Source organism: Staurois parvus, unplaced genomic scaffold, assembly GCF_062004578.1.
Source record: "Staurois parvus isolate SC_StPar_1 unplaced genomic scaffold, SC_StPar_1.0 ptg001286l, whole genome shotgun sequence".
Taxonomy (NCBI): domain Eukaryota; kingdom Metazoa; phylum Chordata; class Amphibia; order Anura; family Ranidae; genus Staurois; species Staurois parvus.
The window spans coordinates 179223-201647 of NW_028319082.1; the positions used below are offsets into that span (position 1 = coordinate 179223).

The 22425-nt window shown below is 43.3% G+C and overlaps 1 protein-coding gene across 1 annotated transcript in view; it reads right to left on the reverse strand.

Annotated features, from left to right (window-relative positions):
• LOC149437496 (uncharacterized) overlaps window positions 1-22425 on the reverse strand; it is a 202166-nt gene that overhangs the window by 56070 nt on the left and 123671 nt on the right. The window contains exons 37-42 of the mRNA XM_089660890.1: window positions 21390-21462; window positions 20459-20491; window positions 15372-15476; window positions 11226-11440; window positions 8490-8644; window positions 3303-3539 (exon numbers count right to left, since the gene is read on the reverse strand). Coding sequence (XP_089517016.1) covers window positions 3303-3539; window positions 8490-8644; window positions 11226-11440; window positions 15372-15476; window positions 20459-20491; window positions 21390-21462 — 818 coding nt within the window. The remainder of the gene's footprint in view (window positions 1-3302; window positions 3540-8489; window positions 8645-11225; window positions 11441-15371; window positions 15477-20458; window positions 20492-21389; window positions 21463-22425) is intronic.

Below are 22425 nucleotides of genomic sequence, written 5' to 3' on the forward strand. Positions count from 1 at the left end.
CATTTACTGTAGATTGTAATGTATGTGGTCTACAATTCATACTATAGAATTGATACGAATTCCACAAATGTTTTGGAATTGCATATCTTTCAAAATGGAGGAAACTTATTGAACAAAACCCATTTTAAGACAACTGATCGGAATACATTCCAGTTTTTAGCTGTCATCACCCTTTATGGGTGAAGAGTGTTCCCAAAGGGCAGTTCAGTAGGATTATGAGGAACTGTTCTACATTGGAGGACTATATTTCACAATCAGAGATAATTAAAAATAGATTTGTAGTTAAGGGGTATGATCCAGAAAGTATGGAGAGAGTTAGGTATGATATTAGCAAACATTATGTAAATGTTTGGTCTCTTCCCGGACCTTGCATTCACTATATCCGCTCTCCCCGGACCCCACATTCACTATATCCACTCTCCCCGGACCCCACATTCACTATATCCACTCTCCCCGGACCCCACATTCACTATATCCACTCTCCCCGGACCCCGCATTCACTATATCCACTCTCCCCGGACCCCACATTCACTATATCCGCTCTCCCCAGATTCTGCATTCACTATATCCACTCTCCCCGGACCCCACATTCACGATATCCATTCTCCCCGGACCCCGCATTCACTATATCCGCTCTCCCCGAACCCCGCATTCACTATATCCGGTCTCCCCGGACCCCGCATTCACTATATCCGCTCTCCATGGACCCCGCATTCACTATATCCGCTGTCCCCTGACCCCGCATTCACTATATCCGCTCTCCCCGAACCCCGCATTCACTATATCCGCTCTCCCCGGACCCCGCATTCACTATATCCACTCTTCCTGGACCCCGCATTCACTATATCCGCTGTCCCCTGACCCCGCATTCACTATATCCACTCTCCCCAAACCCTGCATTCACTATATCCGCTGTCCCCTGACCCCACATTCACTATATCCACTCTCACCAAACCCCGCATTCACTATATCCGCTCTCCCCAAACCCCGCATTCACTATATCTGCTCTCCCAGGACCCCGCATTCACTATATCCGCTCTCCCCGGACCCCGCATTCACTATATCCGCTCTCCCCGGACCCCGCATTCACTATATCCGGTCTCCCCGGACCCTGCATTCACTATATCCGCTCTCCCCAGACCCCGCATTTACTATATCCGATCTCCCCAGACCCCTCATTCACTATATCCGCTCTCCCCAGACCCTGCATTCACTATATCAGCTCTCGGACCTCGCATTCACTATATCCGCTCTCCCACCTCGCATTCACTATATCCGCTCTCCCCGGACCCCGCATTCACTATATCCGCTCTCGGACCTCGCATTCACTATATCCGCTCTCCCCGGACCTCGCATTCACTACATCCGCTCTCCCTGGACCCTGCATTCACTATATCTGCTCTCCCCGGACCCCGCATCCACTATATCCGCTCTCCCTGGACCCTGCATTCACTATATCCAGTCTACCTGGACCCGGAATTCACTATATCCACTCTCCCCGGACCTCGCATTCACTACATCCGCTCTCCCTGGACCCTGCATTCACTATATCCGCCCTCCCCGGACCCCGCATTCACTATATCCGCTCTCCCCGGACCCTGCATTCACTATATCCGCTCTCCCCGGACCCTGCATTCACTATATCCAGTCTACCTGGACCCGGCATTCACTATATCCGCTCTCCCTGGACCCCGCATTCACTATATCCGCTCTCCCTGGACCCCGCATTCACTATATCCGCTCTCCCCGGACCCCGCATTCACTATATCCGCTCTCCCCGGACCCCGCATTCACTATATCTGGTCTCCCCGGACCCTGCATTCACTATATCTGGTCTCCCCGGACCCCGCACTCACTATATCCGCTCTCCCCGGACCCCGCATTCACTATATCCGCTCTCCCCGGACCCCGCATTCACTATATCTGGTCTCCCCGGACCCTGCATTCACTATATCCGGTCTCCCCGGACACCGCATTCACTATATCTGGTCTCCCACAGTACACAGAACATGGAAATGCAATTATTTTAGTAAATATAAACTGTTACATAAGTTACATAGTTAGTCTGGCAGGAAAAAGACAAAAGTCCATCTAGTTCAACCATAGAAAAAAAAGTTATAATCCTATACCCACAGTTGATCCAGAGGAAGGCAAAAAAACAGCAAAGCGTGATCCAGTTTGCACTTGCTGGAAAAAAAATTCCTTCCTGATCCCCCAAGAGGCAATCAGATATTCCCTGGATCAACTTTACCTATAAATGTTAGTATCCAGTTATATTCTGTGTATCCAAGAAAGAATCCAGGACATTTTTGAAGCATCCACTGAGCTGGCCAATAAATCCCTTTTCTCATCAGCAGTATATAGCAGTCTTGTGACTTCTATCAGTGTCCAGCAGAGCACTGGTTAATGTTTGTAGGAGAAGTTTAAATTTTTCTCTAGTTGGATGCAGAACCCCTGCCCTCTGTCTGGACAGTGCTGATTGGCCCTGTGTTGATCACATGCATCCTCCCAATAAAAAAAAAAACCTCTTTAGCAATACACACCAAATTGAGCATGTGCAGAGTGACTCCACTTGATATGTCCTATCAGAAGATAAGAGGGGGGGGCACTGGAAGAAGGGGAGGATTAGAGAAGACAGGATCAATCAGCCTTTTTACACAGTGCAGAGGATTAACCCCTTAGGTTCCACAGTGAGTATAACAAGCATGCTTTACTGCATCTACAGACTGATTGTACTGTGGGGGGTTTAGTTACACTTGAAAAAATAGGAAAAGGAATGACAAGGGTTTGGAATTTGCATTTTTTTGGATTATAATTGCCAGTATAAAGATGCAGATTAGATCATTAAACAATATTGGCCTTATGAGAGGAATCTGGTGAGAACATAAGAAGATTGAATGTCTTCTATGGATTCTGAGGATTAATATTGCGCTGATTTGATGGTGACGGGTAGAATCATTGAACCGCACACAAGAAATGATTAGATGACCCGCATATCTTCAAACTTCACAACTACTTCCACCTACATGATATTCTCCTTGTGATTGCTGTGATGACTGATCTTAGGGATTACATGGCAGCCCCTCGGATCGGCTGAGTACAATATCTCTAGTGATTGGCCACCCGATAGCTATTTTCCCTGTGCCACTTATAAATGGCGCCGCTGATCCGCCATTGATACACGCACAGTGCTACATACGTGGTTAGGGGGATATATTGTTCTGGGCATTCAGTGGATTATTTTTGTAGTCCAAGTGTACAAATAACACGCAGAGCTACTAACCTGTGTGCTGTGTACTTACCCGTCCTGAAGAAGATAGTATCTGATGTTGGTGGATTCGGTAGGCGAGGCATAAATATTCACCACTGAGAGGTTGAAGATGTTGGAATCCAGATCTGGTATGAGCACTGAGATGTAGACAGTATCTTCCACTGTCAGGGGGTCAGCCTCTGAGAGAAGGGTCGTAAACTGATCTTTATAGGCTGCCATTAAGGCTACATAACTTGCATCTGCTGTAGTGCCGTTTATTAATAAGGTCCTGGAAAATAAACGCACAACAAAAGGTTACCTACCTAGAACCCCTTTTTAGGTACTTGGCCATGCGTCTATGTTATTATACAGAGCATCAAACCTATCAGATCTCTTCTCCAGCTCTGTGTACACTGGTGGAGGAGGTGAAGCAGATATACAAAATGTGTTTTACAAATGCGCCACCAAAAGCTTCAAATTAATATGTATAAGAAACAGACAAAATAAAAGTAGCTCAAAGGGTATCTCCACTTTTGTGGGAAAATAAAAATTAGCAAATAAAAAATGAATAATATAGTGTACACAGTTGCAACTCAAGTCATATTGTAAATGAATGTTATTAAAAAAGAATAGAATAGAGTAACACAGAACAGAATAACTTAGAAAATAAAAGAATACAATAGAGTAAAACGGAACAGAATAGCATAGAAAATAAAAGAATCAAATGGAGTAAAACAGAACAGAATAGCATAGAAAATAAAAGAATCAAATGGAGTAAAACAGAACAGAATAGCATAGAAAATGAAAGAATAGAATAGAGTAAAACAGAATAGCATAGAAAATAAAAGAATCAAATGGAGTAAAACAGAACAGAATAGCATAAAAACTAAAATAATCAAATAAAGTAAAGCAGAACACAACTGAAAATAAAAGAAGAGAATAAACTAAAATAGAAAAGAATAGAGTAAAACAGAACAGTATAGAAAGAGTATAGCCGTCTTTCAAAAATCATAGAATATATTAGAATAGAATATATTAGAATAGAATAGAATAAACAATCGAAAGAATAGAACAGAATAAAGCAAAAAGAACAGAACAGAAAGTATAGAATAGAATAAAAGAAAAGAAAAGAATAGAATAGAAAATACAATAGAATAAAACAGAATATAACCCTCTTCTGAAATTGGAATTTCGAATAGAATAAATTAAAATTCAAATAGAATAGAATAAAGTAGAATAGAAACGAATACAGTAGTATAAAAATAATAGAATAGAAAATAATAGAATAGATAAGAATAGAATAAAATAGAATAGAATAGAATAAATATAACCATCTTCCAAAATTCAAATTCTGAATAGAACAGGCTAAAAAAGACTAGAATAGAAAAAAAGAGAATATGACCATCTTCCAAAATTTGAATTCCAAACAGAATAAATTGTTTTGCAAAAAATAAAAACCCAGAGGTGATTAAATACCACCAAAAGAAAGCTCTATCTGTCTTAAAAAAATGTTAAAAATGTTTTTTTTGTGTACAGTGTTGCATGACCGCGCAATTGTCAAAGTGTGACAGCACCAGAAGCTGAAAATTGGCCTGGGCAGGAGGGGGGTGACAGTGTGCGGTAGGCGAGGGGTTAATATATAAGTTAGGATCCATTGATGATGATATTATGTTTCTGTAATTGGACGCTTTCATGATGTTTTATATTTTGGATACGATTCAGTCTGGTACTGTTTGTGATTCTTTGGGCAGAATGGATCCCAGAGGACAGCGACTGCTACAGACTTGAGATTCGTTCCCTGGATTAACCCTTCATTTACTCTAACCCGTCCTAATTGACTCCTTATTATCCTCCTCCATTTAATTATTATTTTCCTGCTGATTTTTTTTGGTTCATTTCTATTTTATAAACTATTAATAATTAAAACTTTTTAAAATTAACATTTTTTTTATTTAATTCGTTGTTGTTGTTGTTGGTTGCTTGTTCGGTAATATTTTTACGCCTTTAACCACTTCCAGTCCGGACACTTTTACCCCCTTCCAGTCCAGGGCAATTTTCAGCTTTCAGCGCTATCACACTTTGAATGACAATTGCACGGTCATGCAACACTGTACCCAAATTAATTTTTTACTATTTTTTTGAGAGAGATAAAGCTTTATTTTGGTGGTATTTATTCACCGCTGGGATTTTTATTTTTTTTGCTATGTAAATGAAAACGTCCAATTTTAAACAAAAGTGTTTTTTTTATAAAATTTTGCAAATAAATAATATTTCATCATAAATCTTTGCCAAAATTTATTCCGTTATCTTTTTAGTAAAAAAAAAAAAAACAAATTAGTTTATAACCAAAAATTATAATTTTTAAACATTTTTTTTTAAATTTTTATTTTATTTTTTTATATTATTATTTTTTATTTTTTTATTTTTTTTACATACTGTCACCCTAGCAGTACAGTGTCACCATGGTGACACTGTACTACTTGTGGGGGGTGATGAAGATTTTTTTTTTTTTTTACACTGATTGCTTTTACACCGATATAGGATGTAAAAGCAATCATTTCTCTTTCTCTCTGTGTGCATTCTTGCACTCATTGATAAGTACTGAGTGAGCTGTGATTGGTCTCAGCTTGTCACATAGTACAAGGCTGTTGTGAATAGCCTTGTACCATGTGACCTCTGTGATCATTCACAGATTTCACACGTAGTAAGCAATGATGTCACAAGTGACATCTTGCTTACTACTTTGCATGTGATCACTGATTGGCCAATCAGTGATCACATGATCAGGACCTCGTACAGAGGTTCCGTCCGACGATCGGTGTTTCACTGTGTCTGGAGGACACAGCGGGCATCGGATTGCGGTTCTGCGCGCTCCCAGGGAGCGCGCATAAGCAGGGTGCGGGGAGGCCGTTTATAAACAGACACCCAACCCTGCAGTGCCACCGTCCGGCCGTTTATATGCAACGGCCAGTCGGGAAGTGGTTAACATATATTTGCACATTTCACATTCAAAAAAATAAACAGGTAAGCAGGTGTGAGAGCCAAAGTGGTTAAGGGGCGGGGCCTCACGTTCTTAACAACCAATCACTCATTCAGCTGTCAGTGGGGCTCTCCTGCTGACAGCTGAAGTGTAAACAAAACAGTTGCTGGCAGGTATCGATAATTGGTATCGGCGAGTAAAAAGAAAAAAAGTATCGGTACTCGTACTCGCTGTAAAAAAATGGTATTGGTGCATCCCTAATGTGTTCTATTCTTTTCTGTTTTGATGGGAGTGACTTTGGGTGGGGGGCCCATGGAACACAGCTCACTTTGGAGAGGTGGGGAGACCCCTGTCTCAGCTCCCCATATCCCTATTATGTGTAAGTCACCCTGTGCCTGTTAGGGGTACAGGGTGGAATGTTCTAATATTGGGGTGGGGGGTGTTCATTCATTGTTCACTGCCATGCGGCTGCATCCCATTGTTCTATTGTGTGTCTTGCTTGGGAGCAAACTATTATGGCATGTATGTGTTTGTACTGGCTTGGTGGGGGGGTGTTTCCGACAGCCCTTCCCCCTGATGGGACAGCATGCTGATGTGTTTCCTGTTACTGGATGTATTGCCCCGCCCTGTGTATATATCTTGTGTCTGCGTTAAAATAAAGCAGTCCATTTCCTGTTTTAAGATGAGTCTGGTGCTGTCTATTTCCTGTTTGGTCAGCAGTGGTGTCCGTGGTCGGTGTTCGGACAGGGAAGCGAGCGTCTAACGGAAATACCCTAATGCAGTCGGGATCCGGTTCCGTTACATCTGTTCTATTTGATTCTTTTCTATTCCATTGTATTTTTCTATTCTATTATATCCCATTCCATTTTAATTTATTCAGTTTTATTCTATTTTTTTTCTAATCTATTTTTTCTTTTCTATTCTATTCTATTTTATTCAGTTCTATTGCTTTATTTTATTGTGTTTCATTCTAGTTTATTCTTTTATTTTCTATTCTAGTCTATTTTTTTCCCCACAAAAAGTTTTGTTTAGGAAAGCTGTGTGCTGGGTGAGAAGTAGGAGCCGGAAATGTTTATAGTAGGCCATTGTAGACCACAATAGAAGGTGGTGTATATTCGAGCTTGGAGTTGCAGTTAACAACCGGTCAGTGGTCTCCGAATGCTGAAAGAGAGGAAGGAGAGAAAAGAGAAAAAAAAAAGGGGAGGGGAGGTAGGGGGAAGAGGGAAGGGACAGAGGGGAGGAGACTGTCTCTTACTCCCCCCATGACATGTGGGAGTGTTGTATGGCCCTTCCTTGGGAGGGTATAGGCGTTGGGAAGATTTCAGTGTAGATTTACATTCTTGAGACCGGAATCGCTCCTCCACCTTAGATCGATTCAGGGTAGGGTAGGTTTGGGGTACAGTCGTCAGGTGGCTAAGTGGGGGGGAGATTGGCAGGCGGAAAAATACCGCGGCTGTCTGAAAGCGAGTCCACCAGGCCCATTTAATTGAACATTTCTTAGGGGAGTCTCGAGCTACGCAAACCAGTTCCTCCATCTCGGCTATTGTCTGGAGTCTAGTGAGCCATTGCTTCATTGAGGGGCGTGGGGGGAACCCCAATGGATCGAAACACTTCAAGGACTTGAAAAAGGCTGTACCTATTCTACAGTATTCTTTTCTACGCTATTGACTATTATTTTATTCTATTCTATTCTGTTCTCTTCTTTTATTTTCTATTCTCTTGTATTCTGTTCTATTCCAGACTATTCTATTTTAAAAATCAGCCTAAGTAGGAATCATCATCTTATTTCACTTTTATACCTTACTGTATTTATTGCAATATGCTTCCATTTTGGATTCAAATTCATTTTCAAATTCGGATAATTTGTCTCATTATAATCTATTTTGGATTTGTTGCTAATGTGATGCGAAAATTCGGATACATCCGAATTTCTGAATAATGAAAATTTCATCTGAATAATGAATCGCACATGTCTATGGCTTACACCCATGTGTCCTCAGAGAGGTGAGCTCAGTTATATCTAAGGTTTTGTTTCTAGTTTATGAAGACCTGGCACAAGGCCGATGCGGTGTCTATATATAAGAAGGGATTCAGGTCTTCAGCCAGTAAGGACAGAACTTTCATTTAAATTTCTACTGTAGGGAAGACACTTGAAGGTTTGCTGTAGGACCTCATCCAAGGGTTTGTGATGGAATCCAATATCATAACTGATGGCCAGCTTGGATTCCTGAAAGACCGACATTATGTAATAATAATTACCCGAGTTTTGGGCGCAGGGTCACATTAAGTCTGACATCCATATACAGCGGGTAAGAGCAGGAAACATTCATGACAGCGTCATTGGCTATTCGGATCGGATCCATTTGGGCAAAAATATTCAGCTGATTTGTGTATGTGATATGGGTCGTATTTATCTGTAGAGAGAGGAAGCACATAAGTCATTAGACGAGGTCAGAAAACTCCCCGCCATACAGTAATCTGCACAAATAGCAGACGGTATTATCGTCAGTATATTCCTTGACAACGCAAAAAGGAAGTCTCCAGCTTTGTTAAAAATAATCAGATAAATATGAACATCTCATCAAAAGATAACATAAAAAACTACTTTTGCTGTAATACTCAGCTTCACTCCAGAGATTTCTCCAGCAGTACTTTTTACCAATAGGTGTCCTCAGTCTGATGGTCAGCATTATTCAACCCATTTCCACTGAGCCTAGGTCATCCTGGACCCGACACCCCCCCCCCCCTTCCCCCATCCTGTGACTGTACAGCAAAAGGAGAAGCAGAGGACTGGTGAACTCTTCTTTTTGTCACTCTGCTCTCTCCTCCTATCAACAGGTCCCTTGCCCGCACATACTACTACAGCACATGAACTAACTGGCTCCATGTGTTACTTCTTCTCCCAGTCTGAGCTCCGATGACAGGGACTGTAAGAGGTTAAAAGCAAGTCACATTCAGGTACTTCTGCTACTTCCATAAAAAAAATATATATATACAGTACATATATATATATATATATATATATACACATACATACATACATACACACGCACACATACATACAGTATATATACACTGTATTGCCAAAATTATTGGACTAGCCCTCCAAATCATGTGATTCAGGTGTTCCAATCCCCTCCCAATCATGTGATTCAGGTGTTCCAATCCCCTCCATGGACACAGGTATATACAATCAAGCCCCTAGGCATGCAGACGGCTTCTACAAACATTGATGAAAGAATGGGTCGCTCTCAGGAGCTCAGTGACTCCAAGCGTGGTCCCGTGATAGGTGGCCACCTGGGCAATAAGTCCATCCGTGACAATTCCTGGCTACTAAATATTCCACGCTCAACTGTTAGTGGGATTATAACAAAGTGGGAGCAACTGGGAACAACAGCCACTCAGCCACCAAGTGGTAGGCCACGTCACATGACAGGGCGGGGTCAGCGCATGCTGAAGCGCACAGTGCGCAGAAGTCTCCAACTGTCTGCAGAGCCAATAGCTAAAGACCTCCAAACTTGGTGTGGCCTTCAGATGAGCCCAACAACAGTGCATAGAGAGCTTCATGGAATGGGTTTCCATGGCCGAGCAGCTGCATCCAAGCCTTCCATCACCAAGTGCAATGCAAAACATTGGATGCCATGGTGTAAAGCACACCGCCACTGGACTCTAGAGTACTGGAGATGTGTTCTCTGGAGTGACCAATCACGCTTCTCTGTCTGGCAATCCGATGGATGTGTCTGTATTTGGGAGTTGCCAGAAGAACGGTACTTGCCTGACTGCATTGTGCCAAGTGTAAAGTTTGGTGGAGGGGGGATTATGGTGTGAAGTTGTTTTTTAGGGGTTGGGCTTGGCCCCCTAGTTCTAGTGAAGGGAACTCCTAAGGTGTCAGCATACCAAGACATTTTGAACAATTTCATGCTCCTAACTTTGTGGGAAGAGTTTGGGGATGGCCCCTTCCTGTTCCAACATGACTGCGCACCAGTGCACAAAGCAATGTCCATAAAAACATGGATGAGCCAGTTTGGGGTGGAGGAACTTGACTGTCCTGCACAGAGTCCTGACCTCAACCCCATAGAACACCTTTGGGATGACTTAGAGCGGAGACTGCGAGCCAGGCCCCCTCCCCCGACATCAGTGCCTGACCTGACAAATGTGCTTCTGGAAGAATGGTCCAACCTTCCCATAGACACCCTCCTAAACCTTGTGGACGGACTTCCCAGAAGAGTTGAAGCTGTTATAGCTGCAAAGGGCGGAGCCAACTCAATATTGAACCCTACGGACTGAGACTGGGAGGCCATTAAAGTTCATATGTGTGTAAAGGCAGGCGGCCCAATACTTTTGGCAATATAGTGTATTGTTAATTTTGTCTTTCATAGCTCCCTGGGGTTCAGCTCCTGTTTATGGGTGTCTCAACTGAATAGCCAGCTGCTAAGGAGGCATCCATACATGTGCCCTCCCAAGTGGGGCTGTGTGCGTCCATTCAAACTCAAAGCACCCAGCAAGACACGCCCCCGCTCATTCCTCCAAGTCAGCTGCATAAACCGATCACACTTTTTCCTTCACTATCTCCTCTACAACCAGGAAGTTCAAGGAACGGTGCAGACTCGGAGGACCTGGTGGAAGTGACAAGGGGGACAAGGTAAGTGTTTCAGGATGGGGGGGTTGTGAATATACCGGGGCATTTTTTTTCATGAATGCTGTGAATGCAGAACACTTAGGCTTTATTACTACTTTAATGTGTTCTGCCGAACCTGTGGAAAAATCCTTGGAGAATGTATTTAAAACATATATAATACAATACAATATATACAATATAGAGGGCAAAACACTCTTCTGGGGATACAGACAACAATGAAGATATGACAAGGGATCTAAGCCTTCTCTGTTCCAATCAAATACTAAATTATAGCATTTTTCTCTATACGTACTTTAATGTATCTGTTTTTACTTCTCTTGTATAACAAACAGTCAGACCGTGTCAGGAGAACTTACCTCAGTATACGTGTTACAGTCAGAGGTCATCAATGGACGATGAATGGTCATCTGCCATATTCCATCCACAAACTCCCTTACTGCCCAACACTCGGAGTTGGTGCTGTTCAGCCTCACATTGGAGATGTTATAACCATTTACTTCCAACCAACATTTTGGCATTTGTATATTGAACTTTCCTCCAGTACAAGTAAAATTCGGAGATGGTTGGCTTCCTGAAAAAAAAGAGTAAATTCATTCAGCATTTCTGAGATGAGAAGGTGATGGTGATGAGCTTAATGTACATTATACACTATAGGGGTTTTCTATTGTAGCCTAGTGCTGCAGGCTATGGGTTTGCCCACTCACCCCCCCCCCCAAGTCTAATGGAAACATCGGGTGGGCTGTGGGTAGTTCAGCCATCTCTGCCTCTCCACTCACCCCTCCCCCCAGCCCCACCATCACTACTGTGCAGCCAGTGGTGTATTTAGGCCCTAAGCAACACAAAAATTGGCTCAACGATTCTCCCCAGGAGAAACCCTGACACCGACCAATATCCCCCTCCCCTACAAAGAGAGCCTGACATTGACCAACAACACCTCAGCCCTCCAGCCCACCTGAGAGAGCCTTCCACTACCATCGCCCCCGCATACACTGGCCACCCGCCAGCCCCCCTCCCTGAGCGAGAGAGAGAAGACACTCATCTTCACAGCTCCAGACATCACCAGTAACAAGAGTCAGGCTCTGCATACACCATCAAGCAGCCTGCAGCCTCTCTCAGATCCCACCTGGTCCCCATGCTGTGTGTGTCCCTTCTTCCATCTCTTCCAGTGGGCAGCGCTGCCCCCCCTGAAAAATGACGCTGCACCCCTGAAAAATGCCACCCTAGGCAAATGCCTTGTTTGCCTTGTGGTAAATACGCCCCGGTGTGCAGCCACCGGTGCTCTTCTCGACTGAGTGGATGTCTGTAGGCTGAGTATCCCACTCACCAACCCTTCCTTTGGGATCTGTGTAGCAAGAGTGGGCTCAGTGTAATTTCCCACTCACTCTTCTCTCCTCCTCCTCTCCTTACAGAGCAGAACCAGATCCTATCAGAGGGCAGGAGAGGGAGAGTCAATGGCAGAATCAGAGAGGACTCACTATGCAGGTGTTATGGATGATGGAAATTGTAGTTCATAAAGGGGTTCTGGACAATGCTTGTTAATGAAGACAGGCAGGCTGTGGACTGTAACTCTGCATCCAAGAGAAAGAGAGATTCATTGCTTTCTCAGGGAAATATTCTCAGAGCTAGGGCAGTCCAGGGGAATGGATGATGGGGACAGATCTGTTGTGAGGGTCTGTGCTCCATATTTGAGGAACCAGACCCATTAGAATGGAGTTAAGAAGACCTGTTGCTGTCCTGTTCCCCCACATCAGGAAGAGGAGATGGTCCTGCTCCTGAGCTGCTGGAGCTACCTTCAGAGACTGAGTTGAGGGAGAGAGTTGTTGTGTCTTCAGGATCCAAGCTTAGACACTGCGGCCTGTGTCAGGATCCGGGGCCTGATTGATGGAAATCTACTGATTGCTAATCCATTGGGACCAGATTAGCCATCTGCCAGGAAATGGGGAGCTGAACTGCACATCATAAATTCCAGCCACCCACAGTTAGTCCAGACAAAGACTGCCTTACTTAGCAACCTATCTCCTATCATTTAACCTCACGCCTAATGAGATAGTGTACCACCTAAAGAAGGGCCCCACTGAAAGTTTGACGACATCACCTACTAAGATCCAGGTATTTTCCACCACCTTCCGGGGTATCCCCACATTAGCAAAACATATGCTCACTCAGTACTAAGGTTGTATGCCCAAGGTGTACACCAGGACCCTTTCTGTTCCTCTGAACTTATTGATATTGCTTGGAGACTCTGGTTATCAAATTAAGATTCATGTTAACATTGCTATAGATTGTTTAAGTGCAAATTAATGATTTTTTGCCCATTTTCTATCATCGTGCATGATTTAATTGCTATGTATTTACATGTTTGTTGATTTACACTGCATTGCATTGAATTACCTTAATACATTCAATTGATTTACTGCCAAGCTGTTGGTGGCCTTGTTCCTGTGTATTACTAGAGTGGTAGCCTGCTAACCCTCAAGTCCACATGTATAAATGGCTTTAGTATATGTCAAAGTGTGTCAGTGGGGACCTAGCACTTAAGAGAGTTGTGACAGAACAGAGGACCCATCATAACCAGCGGCTCCTGCAGGGTAAGAGCTACACTATACACTGAGTGCTACACTCTGGAGAAAGTCAGAGAGTTAAAGCCAAATTAAACTTCCAGTTTACATACAATACATTGACTTTTGGTGGTCAATGTGCCCACCCACCTTACATTGGTGGTCAATCTGCCCACCAACCCCCTTATATTGGTGGTCAATGCAGTGACTTCTTACATTGGTGGTCAGTATAGTCCCCACTTTCATTAGTGGTCAGTGTAATACCTCTTTACATTGGAAGTTATTGCAGTGCCCTTTTACATTGATAGTCAGTGTAGTGCCCCCCTTAGATTGATGGTCAGTGTAGTGCCCCCTTACATTGGTGGTCAGTGTAGTGCCCCCTGTCATTGGAGGTCAGTATAGTGCCCCCCTAACATTGATGGTCAGTGTAGTGCCCCCCTTAATTTGATGGTCAGTGTAGTGCCCCCCTTACATAGATGGTCAGTCTAGTGCCCCCCTTACATAGATGGTCAGTCTAGTGCCCCCCTAACATAGATGGTCAGTCTAGTGCCCCCCTTACATTGATGGTCAGTCTCGTGCCCTCCTTACATTGATGGTCAGTGCAGTGACCGCTTACATTGATGGTCAGTGTAGTGCCTCCTTACATTGATGGTCAGTGTAGTGCCCCCCTTACATAGATGGTCAGTCTAGTGCCCCCCTTACATAGATGGTCAGTCTAGTGCCCCCCTTACATAGATGGTCAGTCTAGTGCCCCCCTTACATTGATGGTCAGTCTCGTGCCCTCCTTACATTGATGGTCAGTGCAGTGCCCCTTACATTGATGGTCAGTGTAGTGCCCCCTTACATTGGTGGTTAGTGTAGTGCCTCCTTACATTGGTGGTAAGTGTAGTGCCCCCTTACATTGATGGTCAGTGTAGTGCCCCCTTACATTGGTGGTTAGCGTAGTGCCTCCTTACATTGGTGGTCAGTGTAGTGCCCCCTTACATTGATGGTCAGTGTAGTGTCCCCTTACATTGATGGTCAGTGTAGTGCCCCCTTACATTGATGGTCAGTGTAGTGTCCCCTTACATTGGTGGTCAGTGTAGTGCCCCCTTACATTGGTGGTTAGTGTAGTGCCTCCTTACATTGGTGGTAAGTGTAGTGCCCCCTTACATTGATGGTCAGTGTAGTGTCCCCTTACATTGATGGACAGTGTAGTGTCCCCTTACATTGGTGGTCAGTGTAGTGCCCCCTTACATTGGTGGTCAGTGTAGTGCCCCCTTACATTGATGGTCAGTGTAGTGCCCCCTTACATTGATGGTCAGTGTAGTGTCCCCTTACATTGGTGGTCAGTGTAGTGCCCCCCTTACATTGGTGGTCAGTGTAGTGTCCCCTTACATTGGTGGTCAGTGTAGTGTCCCCTTACATTGATGGTCAGTGTAGTGCCCCCTTACATTGATGGTCTGTGTAGTGCCCCTTACATTGATGGTCATTGTAGTGCTCTCTTTACATTGGTGGTTAGTGTAGTGCCCCCTTACATTGATGGTCTGTGTAGTGCCCCTTACATTAATGGTCATTGTAGTGCTCTCTTTACATTGGTGGTTAGTGTAGTGCCCCCTTACACTGATGGTCATTGTGGTGTTCCCTTACATTGATGGTCAGTGTATTTCCCCCCTTACATTGATGGTCAGTGTAGTGCCCCCCTTACATTGGTGGTCAGTTTATTGCCCCCTTACATTGGTAGTCAGTGTAGTACCCCCTTACACTGATGGTCAGTGTAGTGCCCCCTTACATTGGTGGTCAGTTTATTGCCCCCTTACATTGGTAGTCAGTGTAGTACCCCCTTACACTGATGGTCATTGTGGTGTTCCCTTACACTGATATATGATGTTTATAGAAAAATGCAATATTTAGTTTTAAATGTCACAAGACCTATGCTGACCATTATATTATATCATACCATACCTGAGTCTGTATAGAGAGTTGTATTGCACAGGCAGGCAGTACTATAGCCACAATACTCATCAGCAGCAACACAGGAACCACTTTCACAGGGTACAGACACAGCCACTGGAGAGACAGAAAAACATTAAAGTCCATTCTTCTGGATATCTCACACAATATTCACATTGACTGTAGGCTGAAATCATTGTGTTGTGTTCACTATAGACGTTCAAGTGTTTGTAAGCTCTGATAATACACCTTAACAATCATGGACTCACAGGGGTCTTAGTGGTGACCTCGCACATTCTCCAGAAGGCCCGTGTGGCCTCCCAGTCACGTTAGGTTTTATACTTTAACCCGGGGAAAAGCACTTTCCTCGTCACCCTGTGAAGGCAATTCAGTAAAGATCCAAGCTGGCCAGGAAGGGGCATGTACAGGCCTATACTGGGCATTGTAAGTTTCCAGTTTCACCAACACAGGGTGACAGCAGGACACTCTCTGCTCAGTCTCCCCGGCCAACCCAGTACTGCCCCTCCCCACCCTGCTCAGCCATGCATGCGCACACAAGGTGAGGGCAGGCAGGCCACAGACAGGTGAAAGCGGTGGGCTTGTATGTAAATCTGGAAGTCAGAGGGCCCATCCACCCCAGGTGAGTCCCAGGCCAGGCCCAACGAGTTTTTTCTTTTACATACAGGCCCACCTCTTTCACCTGGCAGCACCCACCTTGTGTACATATGCAGCCGGCAGCAGGGGAGAGAGAAGAGAGACAATGAAAGAGCCACCATACAGTCACAGGGCATCCTTGTGTAAGTAGTACTGGCGCTCGGTGGGAGTATCTTCGCTTCAGTGGAAGTGGTGGGTGATAGCGTGGGAGCCCCAGGTCAACTTTTACATCGGGGCTCATAAGCTTCAAGCTACTCCTTTGCTAACCTTGTACAATTTGCTCCCTTTTTGTTTTGTTTTTTAAATATATGGGATACATGGAGCAATAAAATGCTTTAAATGGGTCCTGATGCCCAAGGCCAGTAGGAGGGTCTCCAAGTCATGCGGCTCTGTGATGTGGCTGAGCTGTCGGTGACAGTCACAGTTCTGGGGGTGCATGTAAAGTGTCCTCTACCACCGTTTGAAGGCAACATATTTATATATCAGACATTAATGGATTTTTACTGCCTTGATAACCACTTCCCGACCGTCCTATAGCAGATATTCTACTATAGGGTGCCACAGGTGCACAAAATCACGTATATATACGTGATTTTGCATTCCCGGGTAGAGGGCGTGCGTGAGGCGCTTGCGCGCATCATACCTGCATCACCATTTGTGGCTGCAGCTGTCAATCACTGGGTCCCGAACGGTGATTACTCGCCGGTGCCCAGTGATTGTTGAGGATCTCCAACGGGGAGGAAAGCTGTATGTAAACAATACAGTTCTCCTACCTGCCAGCTTGTGCACATTGCTTTGGATGACTGTGCACAGCTATCCAAAGCAGTGTGGCTACAGTGAAGCACCAACACACAGCACATAGTAAAACAGGACACAGTTAACCCTTTGATTGGCCCTCATGTTAACACCTTTCTACCCTGTGCTATTAGTACAGTGTCAGTGATTTTTTTTTAGTACTGATCACTGTATTGGTGTGACTGGGGATGTCAGTGACACCAAGTCAGTTCCCCCCCAGTGTCAATGCCCACAGTCCCGCTATAAGTCGCTGATTGCCACCATTACTAGTAAAAATTAAAAAAAAAATAATTCCAGTATATATTCCGCCATTTGAAAAAGCTATAATTTTCACATAAACCAATTAATTTACGCATATTGTTATTTTTTTTTTAGCAAAGACATGGAGCAAAATACATTGTGGCCTAAATTTAATTTTTAAAAGTTTTTTACTGGACACGTTTAATAGCAAAAAAAATAGTTTTTTTTCTCAAAATTGTCAGCCTTTTTTTTTCATACCGCAAAAAAATAAAAAAGATGAACACCACCAAAAGCAAGCTCCATTTGTAGGGGAAGTGGACGTAAATTTCATTTGGGTGCAGCGTTGCATGACCGCGTAATTGTCAGTTAAAGTATTGCAGCGCCATAACGCAAAAAATGGCCTGGTCAGGAGGGGGGGGGGGGGGGGGAATCCTCTGGAGGGCGAGGGGTTGAAAGAGCCATTTCGCCTGTTGGGTGTCGTCTTGGAATGTCAGTAAAACAAGATTATACAACAGAAAACATTGCATACCAGAATCCTGATCCCAGAAAGGAGTTCACACATACCCCCTAGTGGTGGGGCATGGAGATGAGAAAGCCTCAGCCCAGATTTCCTGGTGATGTGGAGATGAAATGACGGATTGCATGGCTTGCAGCAAAAAAGGAAGGAACCAGATGTGGACTGGAATGTTGACCTGGGTCAAGGCATTCTGATCGCAGTGTGCCACTGCCCCTAGTGGAAGATAGCAACATCCTTCCTGGAGGACGGCCGGGGTAATACCATACAGGTACCTCAGTTCACGAACGCCTTGGTTAATGTAATTTTCGGTTTACGAATGAAAATCCATTGAAAATAATGCCTACAAATTTTTTATAAATTTTTTTCACAATAGGAAGTGTATGTCGGTGCTGATTTTTAAATGCAATTGGCAGCTTTTTTTTCCCCTTCACTATAGCTTACAGAATTAGCTGTCACTTTCCCCGGAGCTAAAGGAAACTGTTTCTTTTATCTCGGGAAAGAAACTAAAAGGAAACTTTGTTTCTTTTAGCTGGGGGAAAGTGACAGTTTATTCTCCGAGCTATAGTGAAGAGAAAAAAAAAGCGGTAGGTACATTTAAAAACTGACACTGGCCTACAGTGGGGCAAAAAAGTATTTAGTCCCCACCAATTGTGCAAGTTCTCCCACTTACAAAGATGAGAGAGGCCTGTAATTGGCATCATAGGGAGACCTCAACTATGAGAGACAAAATGAGAAAACAAATCCAGACAATCACATTGGCTGATCTGGAAAGAATTTATTTGCAAATTATGGTGGAAAATAAGTATTTGGTCACCTACAAACAAGCAAGATTTCTGGCTCTCACAGACCTGTACCTTCTTCTATAAGAGGCTCCTCTGTCCTGCACTCATTACCTGTATCAATGGCACCTGTTTGAACTTGTTATCAGTATAAAAGACACCTGTCCACAACCTCAAACAGTCACACTCCAAACTCCACTATGGTGAAGACCAAAGAGCTGTCGAAGGACACCAGAAACAAAATTGTAGACCTGCACCAGGCTGGGAAGACTGAATCTGCAATAGGCAAGCAGCTTGGTGTGAACAAATCAACTGTGGGAGCAATAATTAGAAAATGGAAGACATACAAGACCACTGATAATCTCCCTCCATCTGGGGCTCCACGCAAGATCTCACCCCGTGGGGTCAAAATGATCACAAGAACGGTGAGCAAAAATCCCAGGACCACACGGGGGGACCTAGTGAATGACCTGCAGAGAGCTGGGACCAACGTAACAAAGGCTACCATCAGTAATACACTACGCCGCCAGGGACTCAGATCCTGCAGTGCCAGACGTGTCCCCCTGCTTAAGCCAGTACATGTCTGGGCCCGTCTGAAGTTTGCTAGAGAGCATTTGGATGATCCAGAAGAGGACTGGGAGAATGTCATATGGTCAGATGAAACCAAAATAGAACTGTTTGGTAGAAACACAACTCGTCGTGTTTGGAGGAGAGAGAATGCTGAGTTGCATCCAAAGAACACCATACCTACTGTGAAGCATGGGGGTGGCAACATCATGCTTTGGGGCTGTTTCTCCGCAAAGGGACCAGGACGACTGATCCATGTACAGGACAGAATGAATGGGGCCATGTATCGTGAGATTTTGAGTGCAAACCTCCTTCCATCAGCAAGGGCATTGAAGATGAAACGTGGCTGGGTCTTCCAACATGACAATGATCCCAAACATACCGCCCGGGCAACGAAGGAGTGGCTTCGTAAGAAGCATTTCAAGGTCCTGGAGTGGCCTAGCCAGTCTCCAGATCTCAACCCTATAGAAAACCTTTGGAGGGAGTTGAAAGTCCGTGTTGCCCAGCGACAGCCCCAAAACATCACTGCTCTAGAGGAGATCTGCATGGAGGATGGGCCAACATACCAGCAACAGTGTGTGCCAACCTTGTGAAGACTTCCAGGAAACGTCTGACCTCTGTCATTGCCAACAAAGGATATATAACAAAGTATTGACATGAACTTTTCATATTCACCAAATACTTATTTTCCACCATAATTTGCAAATAAATTCTTTCCAGATCAGCCAATGTGATTGTCTGGATTTGTTTTCTCATTTTGTCTCTCATAGTTGAGGTCTCCCTATGATGCCAATTACAGGCCTCTCTCATCTTTGTAAGTGGGAGAACTTGCACAATTGGTGGTGACTAAATACTTTTTTGCCCCACTGTATAGTGACAGCGATTTTTATTGTACTTTTTCTGACCTCCGCAATGGATTCATTGGTTTTCAGTGCATTCCTACGGGAAACTATGTTTTGGTTTACAAATTTTTCATAATACGAATCGTCCTGGAGGACGCATTAAATTCGTAAACCGAGATACACCTGTACTTTAATGTGATTAGGGAGGACAGCCCCTATTGGAGAGAGGACTACACAGGGCGGGCAGAAGGTGTTTGTGTGGGTTGTGTCTGTGAGTGCTTTATAATGTGAGGGCCAACGATGAACAGCTTTTCTTTCTATCCAGAGCCCAGCCAACATTCTTAACTTTGAGGACAAACTTGCATAATGTATAATTTTTGGTCGTTTATTTCTATATCTTCTATAATATTCTTTTAGATTTCTGTGTTAGTATTCTACTTTCTTTGTAAATAAATGCAAACTTTGCTTCTTTTACTCGCTGTGTTTATTTTTACAGCTAATATTGTTATTATATTATCACCATTAATATTATCAGAGCTTTGATAGACTAGCTAATTACAGAAACATACAAGATAACACATATATAATGTTGAGGTCCACTCACCCTGCCCCCGCGTATAAGGGCATTGTTGCTGTAAATGGGTTGAACATTTTAAGCTATGCCAATTTAAACCATTAAAATTCTCAATGTAAGAGTTTACTTACTGCTGGCAGAACTGTTTCCGAAATCGTAAAAACCTAGAAATGAAAAAAAAATATCTGATCATTTGAGACCTCAACTGGATGGATACTCATTCCTCTGGATATATCGTATGACACTGTAGTCCCGCCATTACTAGTATAGAAAAAAAAATCCAGTATATATACCGTCATTTGTAAATCAATTAATTTACACATATTGGGATTTGATTTTTAGCAAAGACATGGAGCAGAATACATTTTGGCCTAAATTTATGACATTTTATTTACATTTTTTTTTACTGGACATGTTTTATAGGAAAAAGTCAAAAATATACTTTTTTTAAATTCAAAATTGTCAGTCTTTTTTTTTGTTTATAGCGCAGAAAATAAAAAATGCACAGGTGATCAAATACCACCAAAAGAAAGCTCTATTTGTGGGAAAAAAGGACGTAAATTTTTACTTGGGTGCAGCGTTGCATGACTGCGTAATTGTCAGTTAAAGCATCACAGCGCCGTATCGCAAAAAAGGCCTGGTCAGGAAGGAGGGGGGGGGGGTTCTCAAGAGGTTAAAGCATTTGTAAGCTCTGACAATAATCCACAACAATCAAGAATTTACTTTTTTTTTGGTATGTTAATTATCCGGGACACACCTAGCAATAAAGACAATTTTTATTAGAACAGGGAAGGGTTAGAACCTCTGCAGGTTTTTATTGCTTTGTCCCCTCTGGGGTGTTTCTCCTTACTTCCTGGTCAGGTGACAGGGGTCAGACAGAAAGGGAAGTGAGGGAAAATCTGCCCCAAAGGGTACAAAGACAGCAGTTATTATTTGACAGAAGCTTTAACCCTTTTGCTACATTATTAAAAAAAAAAAAAAAAAAACGTTTTGTCTGGAGTTGGGCTTTAACATATGTGACTGAAGGAGCACATAAAATGAATGTAACAAAAAATGACTTACCTGCACCCAGAAAGGAATTAGTATTTCCGGCAATTGGTTGGATAAAATCTGATATGGATCGAGAGCCGCAGGTCTGTAAGGAAATGAAAGTAATTCAACAGAAATTTCCAGACAAGTGAAATCGATGAAGGATGCCAACTGTATGTAGTAGGTTTGCACTGATACTAGGGCCAATCAATAGGCTCTGAGGAAGAGGCGCAGCCTCGAAATGGGTCAGCCATTCAGAGGTCTACAGTCCCCCACCAGACACCTTTCAGGGAGATTGGACCATGCTGTTATTTCTTTGATGTGCATTTGATTTGATTTTCTTTGTGAGTATATTACTTTTTTATCGAATAAATGTGTTTTTTAGAAGATAATGCACTAGGCCTGTGTGCCCTCTGTTTGTTTCAAGCCACCTGTGAAGTTCCCAGGAGACTGTGGGAAAGAGGACGGGGCCGAGCTTTCTGCTCACTTTGCTGCTGCGAACAGAGCCGGAAGTGGGAGAGGGTACCTGTCAAAACCCTTCCCCCCCAAAAGGTGCCAAATATGGCAGTGGAGGGGGAAGAAGGAAAATAAATGGAACTCCGCTTTAACCACTTCGGCTCTCACACCTGTTCACCCCTTTTGGACCAGAACAATATTTACAATTCTGCTATGGACCTGCTTATTTGGCGATAACATATTACATATATTGTTTTTTTAATGACAACCAAGACTTTTTTTTGTGAATATTGTAAAAAAAAACTGGAAAAAAAAATTCACAATCCTTAGACGATTAAATGTAGCAAAACTAAAACAAACTCGCTTTCTCTTTTTAAGCAGTGCTAGTTTAACAATAAATAGTGTTACCGCACATAAAAAGTGTGCATTTGATTCTGTAATTTGTCCTGTTGAAAATGACACTAAAATTATGATTCTGGTAAAAAGCTTCCAAAAGTTATTTACAAATAAAATAAATTTTTTTTTTCAATTTTGCCCCTTTTTTCAGTGTAAAACACAATAATATATGTTAAAGGTGTAAAAATATTAACGAGCAAAACAAAAAAAAGTTTTT